Source organism: Ornithorhynchus anatinus, chromosome 14, assembly GCF_004115215.2.
Source record: "Ornithorhynchus anatinus isolate Pmale09 chromosome 14, mOrnAna1.pri.v4, whole genome shotgun sequence".
NCBI lineage: Eukaryota > Metazoa > Chordata > Mammalia > Monotremata > Ornithorhynchidae > Ornithorhynchus > Ornithorhynchus anatinus.
The window spans coordinates 10,932,890-10,947,008 of record NC_041741.1 but is presented as its reverse complement, the minus strand read 5'-3'; the positions used below and the strand labels follow the sequence as shown (position 1 = coordinate 10,947,008).

The 14,119-nt window shown below is 39.3% G+C and overlaps 1 protein-coding gene across 1 annotated transcript in view; it reads right to left on the bottom strand.

The window, feature by feature from the left end:
- Positions 1-14,119, bottom strand: part of SCFD1 (sec1 family domain containing 1) — a 50,426-nt gene that overhangs the window by 9,678 nt on the left and 26,629 nt on the right. The window contains exons 15-19 of the mRNA XM_001512433.6: positions 10,112-10,208; positions 4,783-4,853; positions 2,107-2,186; positions 1,367-1,429; positions 292-367 (exon numbers count right to left, since the gene is read on the bottom strand). Coding sequence (XP_001512483.2) covers positions 292-367; positions 1,367-1,429; positions 2,107-2,186; positions 4,783-4,853; positions 10,112-10,208 — 387 coding nt within the window. The remainder of the gene's footprint in view (positions 1-291; positions 368-1,366; positions 1,430-2,106; positions 2,187-4,782; positions 4,854-10,111; positions 10,209-14,119) is intronic.

Genomic DNA, 14,119 nt, shown 5'->3' with positions numbered 1-14,119 from the left:
TGAACATCTCATATTTCTCCCTGTTGATTCTCCAAAATTAAATGCTGGTGATTCAAATGGAACCAAGTCAAATCTGCATGATTTTTTAGTTGAAGTTAGCAATTTCAAGACACAAAATAGGATAACAATGCCATAATTGAAGCCTTTGCTACTGAGAACATTCTAACTTGCAAGACCATGAGGCTGCCTTTATTTCATTATGGTTTACTACATTCCTAGAATTTGTCTCAAAACTTGAAAAGTAGTTTTCATACAACATTTCATTGGATGGGTTTACAGTACTGTACTTACTTGCTGTTTCAGAACCAAGTTTTTCACTCCTTCCATCACAAACTGTGACCCTGTATTCATGACCCGTGATAAGAGGCTGAGAGGAAAAAGCCAAAGAATACCACATATTGTACAAATTACTCAGTCAAATAAGAAAAATGAAATACCATACCCCTCTCCAAAAACCTCACACTGACTGTTCCCTGAATCATCTTCGGTGAATCTTGGCTCTCAGATTTGACACTACTGCAGTTTTTTCACCATCAGAAATGTTACCAAATCCCATTTTTAGCTTATAATCAGTTACAAGATGTCTGCTGTGACAAAAGAGCCCCCCTCAATCAAAAGTGATGACTTCAAAAATGGAACTGCCACTATTTGTTGCTTTTATATTTGAGAGGCATTTCAGAGCCTCTCTTTGGCTTTTAATACTTAAAATTACATTGAAACTGACAATGAACACTGAGGCAAATTTGTAACAAGTGATCTGATTCACCTTAGATTTGGAAAATGTTATAGAACAGCCATGTGAGGGTGGAAGCTCATCGGCATCTTCCAGTTCACAGACTCCTCTACATTCTATAAATCACCTGCCAAGAATTACACTGAATTATACTGAATTGTGAAACTTTTGAGCAGAAAAGATTCTATCTACTACAATCTACTATTTTAGAACTTTAGATGCCTTTAAAGTGCCAAGTATTAAGGAAGGTAAAACTGTGTAACTAAATAGAGCCTTGCAGGCATTTTTGGGAAATCCACCTATTACCATCTTTCTATAGGATTGTCCCTCCTAGCCTGACCCACTATACTTCTCTTTCCTGAATGGGATTTGGGGGAACAGAGGAAGGAGGGAAGGATGGAAGAGAGGAGGACTCTGGATTACTACTGACAGCCCCACTAGGTCTCTGCCTTCTTGTACAATTGACATTACCTTACTTAGGGCTGGGGTGAGGAAGCCCAGCCTGGGAAACCCCGCTCACCATTTCAGATACTGGCCTAGGGACTAATTTTAAAAGCATCTTTACAATTATTTAAAACGGGCCCAATGCCACATTTTCTGCCCTGTGCTTTGTCCTTTTAAAAAGAGTTTTACCCCATTGGTTTAGCAGCAGCGTTCCCGTAGCTGGTCGGAGCTGAAGCCATCTTGGCAAAAGCCCTGTAAAAACCAGAAAGACATTTTATTTTCATTTTCTGCTTTTCACAACTGGCTGTGGAAATGTTACTGTGAGAATCTCTCCCCCTCTCACTGCAAGTCTGAATGCTTGGCTTCCGCATGAGCCAATGCAGCAGACAGTTCTGCTGTGAGGGCAAATGGTCATATAGACCTAAAGGTGGGACTAAAATTTAGCTTCTTTGGCCCCAAGAGAAGAAGAACTGAATAAGTGAACAATGCCTTGAGAGAGCAAACTCATACATGACAACAGTTTGCAAAAAAATTGCTTTTTTACCATAATGGGGGTTTCTTATATTCAGATATACCAATCCAAATTTAAAAACAGCAGCCACAAACATTTCCCCGCACCATCATGGCCCCCTATAGTTCAGAGATTGAGATCCTTGGACAGGTTAAAAACACACCACAACTCCCAGTGCAGTGCTGTGTCCAGCGGTTCGTATATGCACACAACCGTCTCTTCTCACATTGCAATGTGCTGTATCCAAAAATACGATCGTTTTTGGAGCTCTTTAAATTTCGACCAGGTTTCTAGCCAAGATATGTATGTGTTTTCCCTATCGTGGCTGACCTGAATGCCATGATTTCTTTGACCAGTTGGTCTCAGTTTGCTTTCCTAAATGATGAACGTTTAATGGGGGAAATAATAATAGACTTACTTCCACTGTTTGATGTAGTGTAAAGGAGTGAGGTTGCATCCCGCATCAGTCAGGGCTTTTTTATACTGTTCCAAGTCAGCCTGAAATCAGAGAGCTGTATCATTACAATTGGTTTAAATTCTGCTCTCCATCTTCCTCCGCTTTTGGGGCCACTTATTATTAAAGGTTGACACTAGTGCCAAGTAAAACAGTTAATGACCTGCGATTTTGCTTTCAACATGCTGTTTATTTTTAAATTGATGGGTTGGAAGCACCTGAAAACCATATGGTTTTAAACAGGTAATTAAAAAATAAAACAATACTGCATTTAGTTAACTTTGAACTATAAGTAAGAAAAAATTTAGAATGAAGAAAAAAATTTAAAAAATTAATCTAGTATTAATTCCTAGATTACATTTATAAATTTACAGCCTATATTTTCACCCGCTTCTTTCCAATTTCAGAAGTGAAAAACTATCTGAAAAAGACCTATACTGAAATACTTGAACTTCAGTATTAGATGCAATCAAAGGAAAATTCATGGAGTACTGTTCAAATGCCACTATTAAAGCTGGCAATAAAGTTCCTGCCTTTACAAACCATTGGTTTAGTTACAAAATAAATATTTGAGCACATAACCATAAATGAAATAAAATGCATGTGCGATTTTCCCAAGACACTCCTTTTGAAACGATGCAACATGTGGAGAACTAGATAGGTTTATTTCTTCTATTGCAAAAAAATTGAATACTTCTACCTTGAGTATTTTATGAACATATTCAGATATGTTTATCCACAAAACATATAATAATAATTATGGTATTTGTTAAGTGTCTATTAGGTGCCAAGCACTGTTCTAAGCACTGGGGTAGATGCAAAGTAATCACGCTGGACAGTCCACGTCCCACATGGAGCTCACAGTCTCAATTCCCAGTTTACAGATGAGGTAACTGAGGCACAGAGAAGTGAAGTGACTTGCCTAAGGTCACCCAGCAGATAAGTTGCAGAGTCAGGATTAGAACCCACAACCTCTGATTCCCAATCCTGTGCACTTACCATTAGGAAATGCTGCTCCTCGTCCCACCCATCTTCCTATTTTCACTGATAAATAAGTTTTCAGCCCACGAAATTTATTATTAAAGATATACAAGTTGGTAAAAACTCAAGCTTAATTATTTTTTTATGACTGATTTGTCCTATCCATAATACATATTTTTCCAGGTTCAAAATCAGTATTATTTCAAAACACAGGAAAACTTTCAATCATCCGGCTCCACCTCCAGCTCAGGTAAACCAGAAAACTGAAAAGCACAGATAATTGAAATGCATGGCTGGGCTACTGGGAGATCAGAAAGGACTCATCCTCAGAGAGGATTGCTCCTGAGGTTTTTATGTCCGGCTCTTGAGGTTAAGGATGGAGGTTTCTCACATTGGACATTTCTCTGTATGTGCCCTTAGGGCGGTGGCAATCTTCCCTTCTGATTGGTTGTACAGCCATCACTCGATAAGCAGCCAGACCTGGGAGTGAGGGCCCCTAAATGGAAAACACTTCCAAACTCCAACTGCAAGAGTCATGGCACTGAGGAGAACTCAGAATGTCCATCCAGCGCCTGGGCATGAGTCTTGAAAAATAACCCAAAACAGTTCAGCCTGGGGGCACCACCCCATCCACCTCCCAGAGGTAGGAAGAATTCCTTCCTCTCCTGACTCACTCCAGATTCCTGGTGGGCTGAGTCCCTTTTGACACTTCAGCATCCCCTTTCCCACCCCTTGGTCCTCACAAGAGCAAGGTCTCTGCCTGCCAGTGTAGTCAGGCAAATGACTGCGAGTGCCTCTGAATATTCCCTCACCCTTCATGACAAAGCCAAGAAAATCTGTAATAATTGAGAGTTTAGGGATGATGTTTATTTTAGTGTTCATAAAATTTTTGCTATTCTTTGCTCTTCAGCAGACGTCTCCCTCGTTCTCATGTTATTTTAAAATAAATTTAATTGAGGGCTGCTCCTCTAAGGGCAATTTTCATTAGAAAGAAGCATTTCTTTTTAAGGGAATTATAAATGGGTTACTCTGGGAAATGGGCATAAGAATGGGATCTACTATGGGAACTGGTAATGAGGAGGGCAGATAAAACAGAAAAACCCAGTAAGCTTTTACCACAAGTTGGGAACTGGCTATTTATCTAAACTGAAGAATTACGTCCATATTCTATTAATCTAGGAGGTCAGTCAGTTCTCCCAAGGACAATATAGAATTGAGCGGTAAATATGCCCAGTACATAAACAAAACTGCTTTTCTTTCACAGCAAAGGAATAAAGATCATTTAACCAGATCGACTTTCACTCTCTTTTTTTAAATGGTATTTGTTAAGCACTTACTATGTGCCAGATATTGTACTAAGTGTTGGCGTAGACACAAACAAATCAGGTAGGACACAATATCCCTGTCCCACCTGGGATACACAGTCTTACTACCCATTTTATAGACGGAGTAACCGAGGCACAAAAAAGTGAAGTGAGTTGCCCAAGGTCATGCAGCAGACAAGTGGCGGAGCCGGGATTAAAACCTAGGTTCTCCTGACTCCCAGCCCCATGCTCTATCCACTAGGCCAATGCTGCTTCTTTTACGAAATTCCCACTGGCAGCATTTACTCGGTAAATAAGTTTTGAAAAATAAAAATAATAATAATAAAAAACATACCTCAGAGGGTACCTGCTGTGCACTAATGTAATAGATAAGAAACAGTCTCATTTTATCTTCTGGAGTTCCTGCTACAAAAAGAGAAAAAATTATTTTTGTTTCAATAAACCATGGTGTAGTTTTACACTTTACACTGTACTAACTATACAACTAGAGATTAAAAACTCACAAAATACATAGAACAGAATAGACTGTGACTCCAGTTATATGTGGTTTAATTATAGATTCTGCAGCCATTCAACTTGAAATTAAAGAATTGTTGACTAGCATTAGTGTTCCCCTCAAAAGTTCCACTATTCAATGCCTGGCCAAACTTTCTGTGCCCATTCCCGATATTCTTTAATATAAAGTGTGTGCTCAGCAAGAATAAACCATGGGGGTAAAGACTCATTTGCTTTTCCAGAAAATGACGACTACGGAACTACCTAATTAGAACATCAGATTCTAGCCACATTTTTCTACCTTAAATTAACAATAATAAAATAAACTAAAGATAGGCAGACAATTTAATCAGAAACAAAATGAGCATTTAAATCCCAGGCAATTCCTCTTTATTAACAAGACAAAATATAAAATTGTGTGGTCTTGTGTTTTAGGTGCCCGTTTCTTAGACTGAAAGCATTTTCTGAGAACTCCCTGATGATTCCCAAATCTACATCTCCAGCTCTGACCCTTGTCCATCCCTGCAATCTTGTATTTCCTCCTGCCTTCAAGACATATCTACTTGGATGTCTTGCCGACACCTCAAAAATTCAACATGTCCAAAACTGAACTCCTTATCTTTCCACCCAAACCCTGTCCTCCCTGTCTTCCCCATCACTGTAGGCAACATCACTAACCACCCTATCTCACAAGCCCATAACCCTGGCACTATCCTCAACTCATCTCTCTCATTCCACCCACATATGCAATCTGTCACCAAATCCTGTCAATTCTACCATCGCAATTTTGCTAAAATCTGCCCTTTCCTCTCCATTCAAACTGCTACCACGTTGATCCAAGTACTTATCCTATCCCACCTTGATTTCTGCATCTGTCTCCTCGCTGACTTCCCGGCCTTCTGTCTCTTCCCACTCCAATCCAAACTTCACTCGGCTGCATGGAACATTTATCAACAAAAACATTCGATTCATGTTTCCCCACTCCTCAAGAACCTCCAAAGGCTGCCCATCCACCTCCGCATCAAACAGAAACTCCTTACCATTGGCTTTAAAACACTAAATCAGCTCTCCCCATCCCAACTCATCTCACTGGTCTCCTACTACAGCCCAGCCCACACACTCTGTTCCTCTAGCTCCAGGCTATTCACTGTGCCCCAATCTCATCTACCTAGCCAAAGAACCCTTTCCCACACCCTTCCACTAGCCTAGAGCTCCCTCCCCCTCCATATATACCAGACCACTCCTCTCTCTATCTTTAAGGCATTATTAAGGTCACATCTTCTCCAAGAGGCCTATACCCACTACACCCTCTTCTTCCCTGGCTCCCTCTTCCTTCTGCATCATCTATGGACTTGGAACTGTGACCTTTGGATCATTTTTGTTTCAATAAAGTAAACCATGGTGTAATTTTATACTTTACACTGTACTAACACCATACAACTAGAGATGAAAACTCACAAAATAGGCAGAACAGAATAGACTGTGACTCCAGTTATATGTGGTCAAACCCCACCCCAACCCCACAGCACTTGTGTATGTCTTTAAATTATATAAATTATAAATTACTGTAAGCTCATTATGGGCAGGGAACTTGTTTGATAATTCTGTTGTACTGTACTCTCCCAAGCACTTAGTACAGTGCTCTACTCATAGTAAGTGCTCAATAAATACCATTGATTGATACCCTCTCTATAAAAGAAACTCAGACTTCATAAAAGAAGACCTTTTTAAAATTAATAAAACACTGATTCTATTGCACAAAATTCACAGTTAAGCCAAGATTGTTTGAGGCAATATTTTTCACAAATTTTTAATGATAATCTCTGAAACCAAATGATCTTGGAGGAAACTGAAGGAAAAGGGAAATGTACCCCTATCAACTACATATTTTAGGAGATTAACTACAAGATAAAGCATAACTAAAGGCTTTTAATACTGTGAATACTGCAAATCACAATCTACTTGAAAATAAGCCTGACTTGCCCAAACCTCTCTTATTGAATCTTATGAATGTATCATGAAACAATGAATATGTTTTGCAAAATTTCATTTATTTTACAATGTCTTTCATATGGATTAGAAAATTGAAGGTTTGATAAAGGAAAAGTGCAAAGAACACAGTTGTCTTTACAAGTATTATTTGGACATCGCAGGATAAAAGTACTAAACTTAAAATGGCTTTCTTCCAGGATTTCATAATTAATTGCTCTTATTGCTTCTGTTCTTTCAACAAATTGCTGTACAGCCATTCCTAAATAAGTCGGCACTTCTTGAAGCACTATCTGTTACTACAACAAAAAGCTCTTTGTATCAATGTGGTAGTTTGTATTAGAAACTTAAATGCTACACCTAAATATTTACAGCAGTACATGATTTAACTACAAAGGCAAGTCCACTCAAAACTACCAGAAAATGAAGCATTTTCTCAAAGGGAAGATTTAAGGGAAAAATAGTTAAGAAAAGAAAAATGAAATGCTCGGCCCAGATCCCTGATCTGAAAATAGCCCAGGAACAATCTTCTTCCTGTTTTTTAAGGTCACCTTTCCGGGAACAATATTTTTTTCTCTATGCTTCCCAGGATTCAAGGTCAAAATAATCCCATTTCATCTTGACCACATTCTGATGAACAAGTTTCCAACACAACCTTAATGGCTTCCAAAGTCAAGCTGAGATGGAATAAAAACAAAGCTTCTCTCAAAATGAGTCCCACCTTCCCTAACTCAAAATTACCACAGGACATTCTGGGCCCTGCCTCCTACTGTTCTACTGGCAATTCCCCTGATATATCTGGTTAGAACATGCCAGGGCTGTAGTTTCTAATTTCACCACGATTACAAAATGAGCATGTTCAACAGCAAGATCAAAAACCACTTGGACACCAAAGAAAAATCTGGCCTGACGATCTCAGCAGGTGACCGGAAAATAAAGTTATCTTAGGACCTCACAGTTTGAATGAAACCTAATAATCTAAGGCCTCATTGCTCATATTAATTCTGCTTCTTTGTAGTACAGAAATTAATAATTGGAAAAAAACATTTGGGTAGCCTAATAGGACCTTTTGATATTTTCCATTCCATCCTGAGAGCAAAATAATTCTTTATTTACGACGGACCAATTATCATTTACATAATCAAGAACAAGGCGAACTTATTTTTGCTCCTTCACTCAGATTTTCTGGGTGACACCACTGAGGACAGCGCATGGGTTAATAACAATAATGCTGGTATTTGTTAAGCATTTACTATGTGCAGAGCACTGCTGTAAGCACTGGGGTAGATACAGGGTAATCAGATTGTCCCACATGAGGCTCACAGTCTTAATCCCCATTTTACAGATGAGGTAACCGAGGCACAGAGAGGTTAAGTGACTTGCCCACAGTCACACAGCTGACAAGTGGCAGAGCCGGCATTCTGACTCCTAAGCCCGGGATCTTTCCACTGAGCCATGCTGCTTAGGAGAAGGATCCTAAAAAGATGCTTTCCCTGCTTTTTAGAAGTTGGCAGTCTCACTACAAATGCAGAAAAAGCAAACATGGAAAAGTCCAAGGTGAGATGACCAGCTAATGCCACCAAACGAAGTCTTAGGCTGGGTTTGCACAGGGCAAGTACATAAAGTTCTCCTTTTAGCCAATATCTATATGGGGCATATAGCAGGGAGTAAGCTAAGCAGCCATGACCAATAGCTGGAGTTAATCACGGTTGAAGGAAGACAGGAAGGAGTCAGGGGAATGAGAGAAGTTTAAGACATCAGTGATAGGAGGAAAAAGGTGGATTTCAGATGGAGCAAATCTGATGCAAAGGTGGAAGTGCTGGCCTTCTACAAAGAGATACCAGGGAAGAAGCTCAGTGTCTAGGGAGCGGGATAAGAATGAGGAAGGGGAGGGCCTACTCTGGGGGCTGCTTCTTAGAGCAAACATCCTCAATTAAGGATCTCCCCAAAGTAACAAACAGACATGCGCAACCAATTTTGGCTACTGGGGGTGATTTTCTGAGGCGGCACTAGACGTTCTGGGGAGACCACTCTCCCCCAGGATACATCCGGGGGTCTTTGGAAGTGAGTTCAAGGAATGGGGAGAGAACGGATGGATGATGAGGGAAAGATGAAAGGTGGGGAAGGGCTAGAAGGTGGGAGAAAGGACATGACACACAGCAGGCCACGGGAGTCACACGCCCTAGAGGCCCGCTCTAATATTTAAAGCCTGCTATTCTGGATCCCCATGAGAGGTCCCGTTGCAAGGGTGCTCGTGGTCCTGGGGTGGGTGGTTGAGTGTGTTGAGGAAAAATGGAGATACTAACCAGTGCCCTGCCTGCACAGGACCAAGCTTATGGGGATGGTTTCAATATCTCCAGTTGTTGCTGGAGAACAATACTTTCATACTGATGAGGCCAAGTACCATATAATAAAAGTTAGTCCTAGAGAATTTTAAAGCTTGCTTTACTACTTACATATACAGTACAGTATAAAGACTACAGCATTACACTATACTAGTGACAGCAGAAAATGTAAAATGTCAGAGGGCTCAGGACCAGAATTCTAAATTTCTTTAGCTTGAATAGTGACTCCTTATTTTTGTATCCAGAATCTCTGAATGTTTGAGAACTATGCCTTATTCCACTATTCCTGTCCATTTTAGAGAGTAAAAATAAAACAAAAGCAACATTTAATATTACAATACAAAAATTCACCTTAGGAATGGATGGATTTAAAATTTATATTCCATTTATAAAAAACCTCACTCCCTTCAAAGTATTTGAATTCTATTCTAAATGATAATACTCTGCAACCTTTCAGGGCTGTGGCAAACACTAACTAAAACCAGTAATAATTTGAAAGACAAATTTGCAGTATGGTCAAATTGCACTTGCATAGAAGTTTTAGCTTAGAATCTGGTTTTAGGAAATTTAAATGCAAATCATTAATCTAAAGTGTTATCAAGAAATGTTCGATTAATTAAAAAACACACACAATGCACATTCTGATGCATAGAAAATAATGCTGTTTCAGTACTTCAGCAGCATATGTCTTATCTAATTATATTAGTGATCGCAATGTCTTATCTAATTATATTTGTATTCCCATGATAGTGCTTCAACTCAGGATATAAAATGGGAAAAAGGTAGATTCATTCCATCTGATGTTTACGGCAACCTCAGATTGGAGGTACTTACCATCTGGGTCAGATATCATATCCAGAAGAGATTTATCCAGAGTGGTTTTGCTCATTATTTTTTCTTCATACTCAAAATATACATCTAGTTTTCGTGTCTGTTTTAAAATAACCAAGGGAAAAAAAAATCAATTTATGTAGGAATATACTGACCAGATTGCCTCTCTAGCCTTTAGATTCATTTATTTTCTAAAAGAAAGATACTTAGCATAAAATTAGTAGTGACAGGGAAGAAATAGCCTAACTGACTGAATACATTTGTTAACTGATGTAAGTTAGCAAAATTTTAATTAGGGGCCAGGAAGCAGTGATGTGTGTCAAACCCACTGATTCAAAGAGACAGCTGAGATCAAACAAATATGGGAGTGAACTTAACTGTTGGCAATATATGGAAAAAGAAATCCTTTGCCCTATCCATGCTGAAATGGAAACTCTAATTAGAGATTTCACTCTGTATTTTCAAGCAATGCTAAGGCATTTTTAAACAGCCCAGCAAGCCAAAAAGATCTTAATCCAATATATTTCAATGGAATCTTTCTCCACAATTTTTCCAGGTTATGATTTTGAATATCTGCCTTGTTGGTGAATTCATCAATCTACACTTGCCAAAAATGTTACTGGTTTTCAAATCCCTTCAGTTACTGAAAATTTGATTGCGAGGCATGAAAAAAAAATTCCTGTAGTTACAGATAATTAACACTTGGCGATAAGATATATGACTGGGCTATCTGGTGATACTACACTAATACCTGAAAGAGTCAGTGGTGCCTGCGTATATCCCACTCCAATGCCCTTGCCATTTTCCAGTCCTGGGCCGTATAGCCATGCGAAGGATAACGATGGACTACCATACATATGAAAAAAACATATATTGCTGCTACTGGATTTTTATATCTTATTTTTCCAAGAAAGTGGAAAAGTTTTCCTCAACACTTATTACAACTGCTGCTGTTGATGTCTTAGGAATATTCTCTTCTGCTACCAGTCTGGTCACCCACTACCACTGCCCAGCCATCTCACAATATATCCGGCTGGGAGTGGGGAGATGGGCAAGAGAGTGTGATGTCTCCTGACAGGTCACCACAACTACTATTAAAACAATTCAAGTGCACATCTAACGGCAGTGGAATATACTCCTTTCTTAACCACTAGTGCCTGAGAAATGCTCACCCAAATGGGAAGGGGCTAGACAAAATATACTACTACACTTTCAAGGGGACAGTGTGGATGTGAATCTCTCAGTAATACTCACACCCATCATACAATTTTACCTTCAAATCTCCCAAGCGCTAAGTAGAATACTCTGCATACAGTAAGCGCTCAAATAATATGACTGATTGTTTTAAATAAAAGGAGAGAACTGAATGAAGACTCTGGTCTCTAGAGGCGTAAGTGATCAACTGAAACCCCTCACCCTCTAAAGAAAAATGTGTTTTGGTTCCATCATTAGTGCAAACAGGTCAATGACAAAGAGTAATAAAGGAAAAAGAAATTACTAAATATCTGGATAGCAACCCCAAAGTTTGGTGAATGCAAGGCTTTTTTTTTTTTTAGTTTGGGGAGGCTTAAGTTGTGGAAGATAACACTAAGGGAGGGGAGGATTACAGGAGCTAATCAAGAGGTAAGGGACAAGAGGGCCCAATGGCACAAGTAGAAGATTTGATTTTAAGACCTCCATTTGAAAGACAGATAGATGGGAAGGAGATTGATGGCTGTGGTGGGAACAGAAGAGTGTTCAAGTGGCTTCACAAAGAGAAGAAAGTTGGGCTGCAAGACTGAATTCAGTACAGAGAAATCTGTTGATTACAAATAAAATTGAAGGACTTTTCAAAAGCGAAAAGGAGCCCACAAATAATTATTAAATTACTGGGTTATGGCTGACTGCCTAAGTCACTAACTTTTTAAAAACATCAACCCACAATGTTAAATAAGGAGTCACTTATTCAAGCTCTAAGTGACAAATATTTACTATATTACCAGTACAGGTTGTGATAAATCTAGCTTTTCTTGCCAAGATTCCACTAAAAGTTTCACTTAGCCAGAAAACTGCCAGGAACTTTGACTAATTAATTTCTGGTTTCCACTTGCTAGGCTTCAGAAATGACCCAAGGCAATGTAGAAAACAGTTGGAAACCAAACATCTAAAGTTAGGAAGAAAGCCTACAACCTTAATAAAATAAATTACTGTATGTTATTTGAGATGCTTGCCTGAAAGCCACAATATCCTTGCTGATTAAAATGACTGCTCGTTAGTAGCATTCTGAATAATTAATGCATGAAAATCTTAATATTTCTATTGGTGAAACTCAAACAAATTTATAGCTTTGGTCTCCCAACTTTGGGGTAGAGGATTACTCTCCTCTACTTGGATTACTCTTTCTCTCAATTTCCAGGAGATGGGTGGAATCACTTTTCTCACCATGGTCAGAGGTAGGCTTGGTGTGTCTGAGTTTTGGGCACCAAGAAAGAATTTTCAAGGATCTGGGAGCTATGACACTCCTCCAAACCCATTTGGGATGTACGGCACTTCATTGGCTTGACTACACCAAAATAATTTTTCAAATAATTATACATAGAGAATTTACCAAAACTTGGTTTTAGCTTTCAAAGTCATCACTGTAATCAAAACCAGAGAATCCCTGGAAGTCAATGGTAATCCTGCAAAGATTTTTTTTTGAAGCACAGAAGAAGAGACTGCTTAGATCTGCATAGATCTGCAAATCTTTGTGTTCTAAGGGACCCTAAGGAAATGCCACGGAATTTCAAAGCTATCACTCTCAATGCCTCATTCTTGTTTCTCTCACCTCCAAACACTCATGCCCTTCCTCCGGAACTCCCTGCCCTTCAAATCTGCAAGATCACAGCTCTCCCCTTCTCCAAAACACTTTTGAAATCTCACCTCCTAAAAAGAGGCTTTCCCTGAATAATTTTTCTGTTTTTTAGGTCATAATCTTCCCATTAGTACCTCAGCACTTTGACCCTCCCCACTGTGGCTGCACTCACAAACACTTAGAATACTTCTGTATATACTGATTTACCTATTCTACTACTTGAGCACTTATTCTCCACATAACCACCCTTCCCTTCTCTTCTAATTTATTTTCTGTACACCAGAATGTAAAGTCCCCAAGGGAAGGAATCACATATTCTACTGTACTCTCCAGTGGATAGAGCACAGGCCTGGGAGTCAGAGGACCTGGGTTCTGATCCCACCTCTGCCACTTGTCTGTAGTGTGACCTTGGGCAAGTCTCAAAACTTCTCTGCGCCTCAGTTATCTCATCTGTAAAATGGAGACTAAGACTGTGAGCCTCATGTGGGACACGGACTGAGTCCAATCTAATTAGTTTTTATTAAGCCTAGCGCTTAGTACAGTGACATAGTGAGTGTTTAACAAATACCATTTAAAGCAAAAAAACAAAAAAATTCTCCCGGGTGTTTAAGATAGTGCTCTGCAAACAGAAGGCCCTCAATGATTGATACCTTGATAAAGGGAACAAAGTTGACTGTGGCATCCTATGCTTTCCCCTATTTGCAAGGTATTAGCAAACCTGATTTTTAATTGGCTATTGTTCAACATCAGTAACAACAACCTATCAAGACTTCTCAACAGGTGTTTTAGATTCTTCTGTGGCCTTTCCCAGCATAGTGTACTTAACATATACTCTAAAGATTAAGCTGTAAAGTGATTCTCTTCTTTGTTATTGTTTACATTAAGTACTTACTCTTAGCTAACTCTAGGGTATATATAAGATAGATTGGACGGAATCCCTTTCCCACATAAACTCACAATCTAAAAGGTAGAGAGAGCAGGTATCTCAGCCCCATTTTACAGACGAGGATACTGAGGCCCAGCAAGGTTAAGTAACTTGCCCACAGTCACACACCAAACCAGTGGGAGAACTGAAATTGGAACCTGAAATGTCCTGCCTGCCTCAAAGTCCTGTGCTCTTTCCAGCAGGCCATGCTGTGTCCCAGTTTTTGTTTTACTATGGGAAGACAGGGGCAATC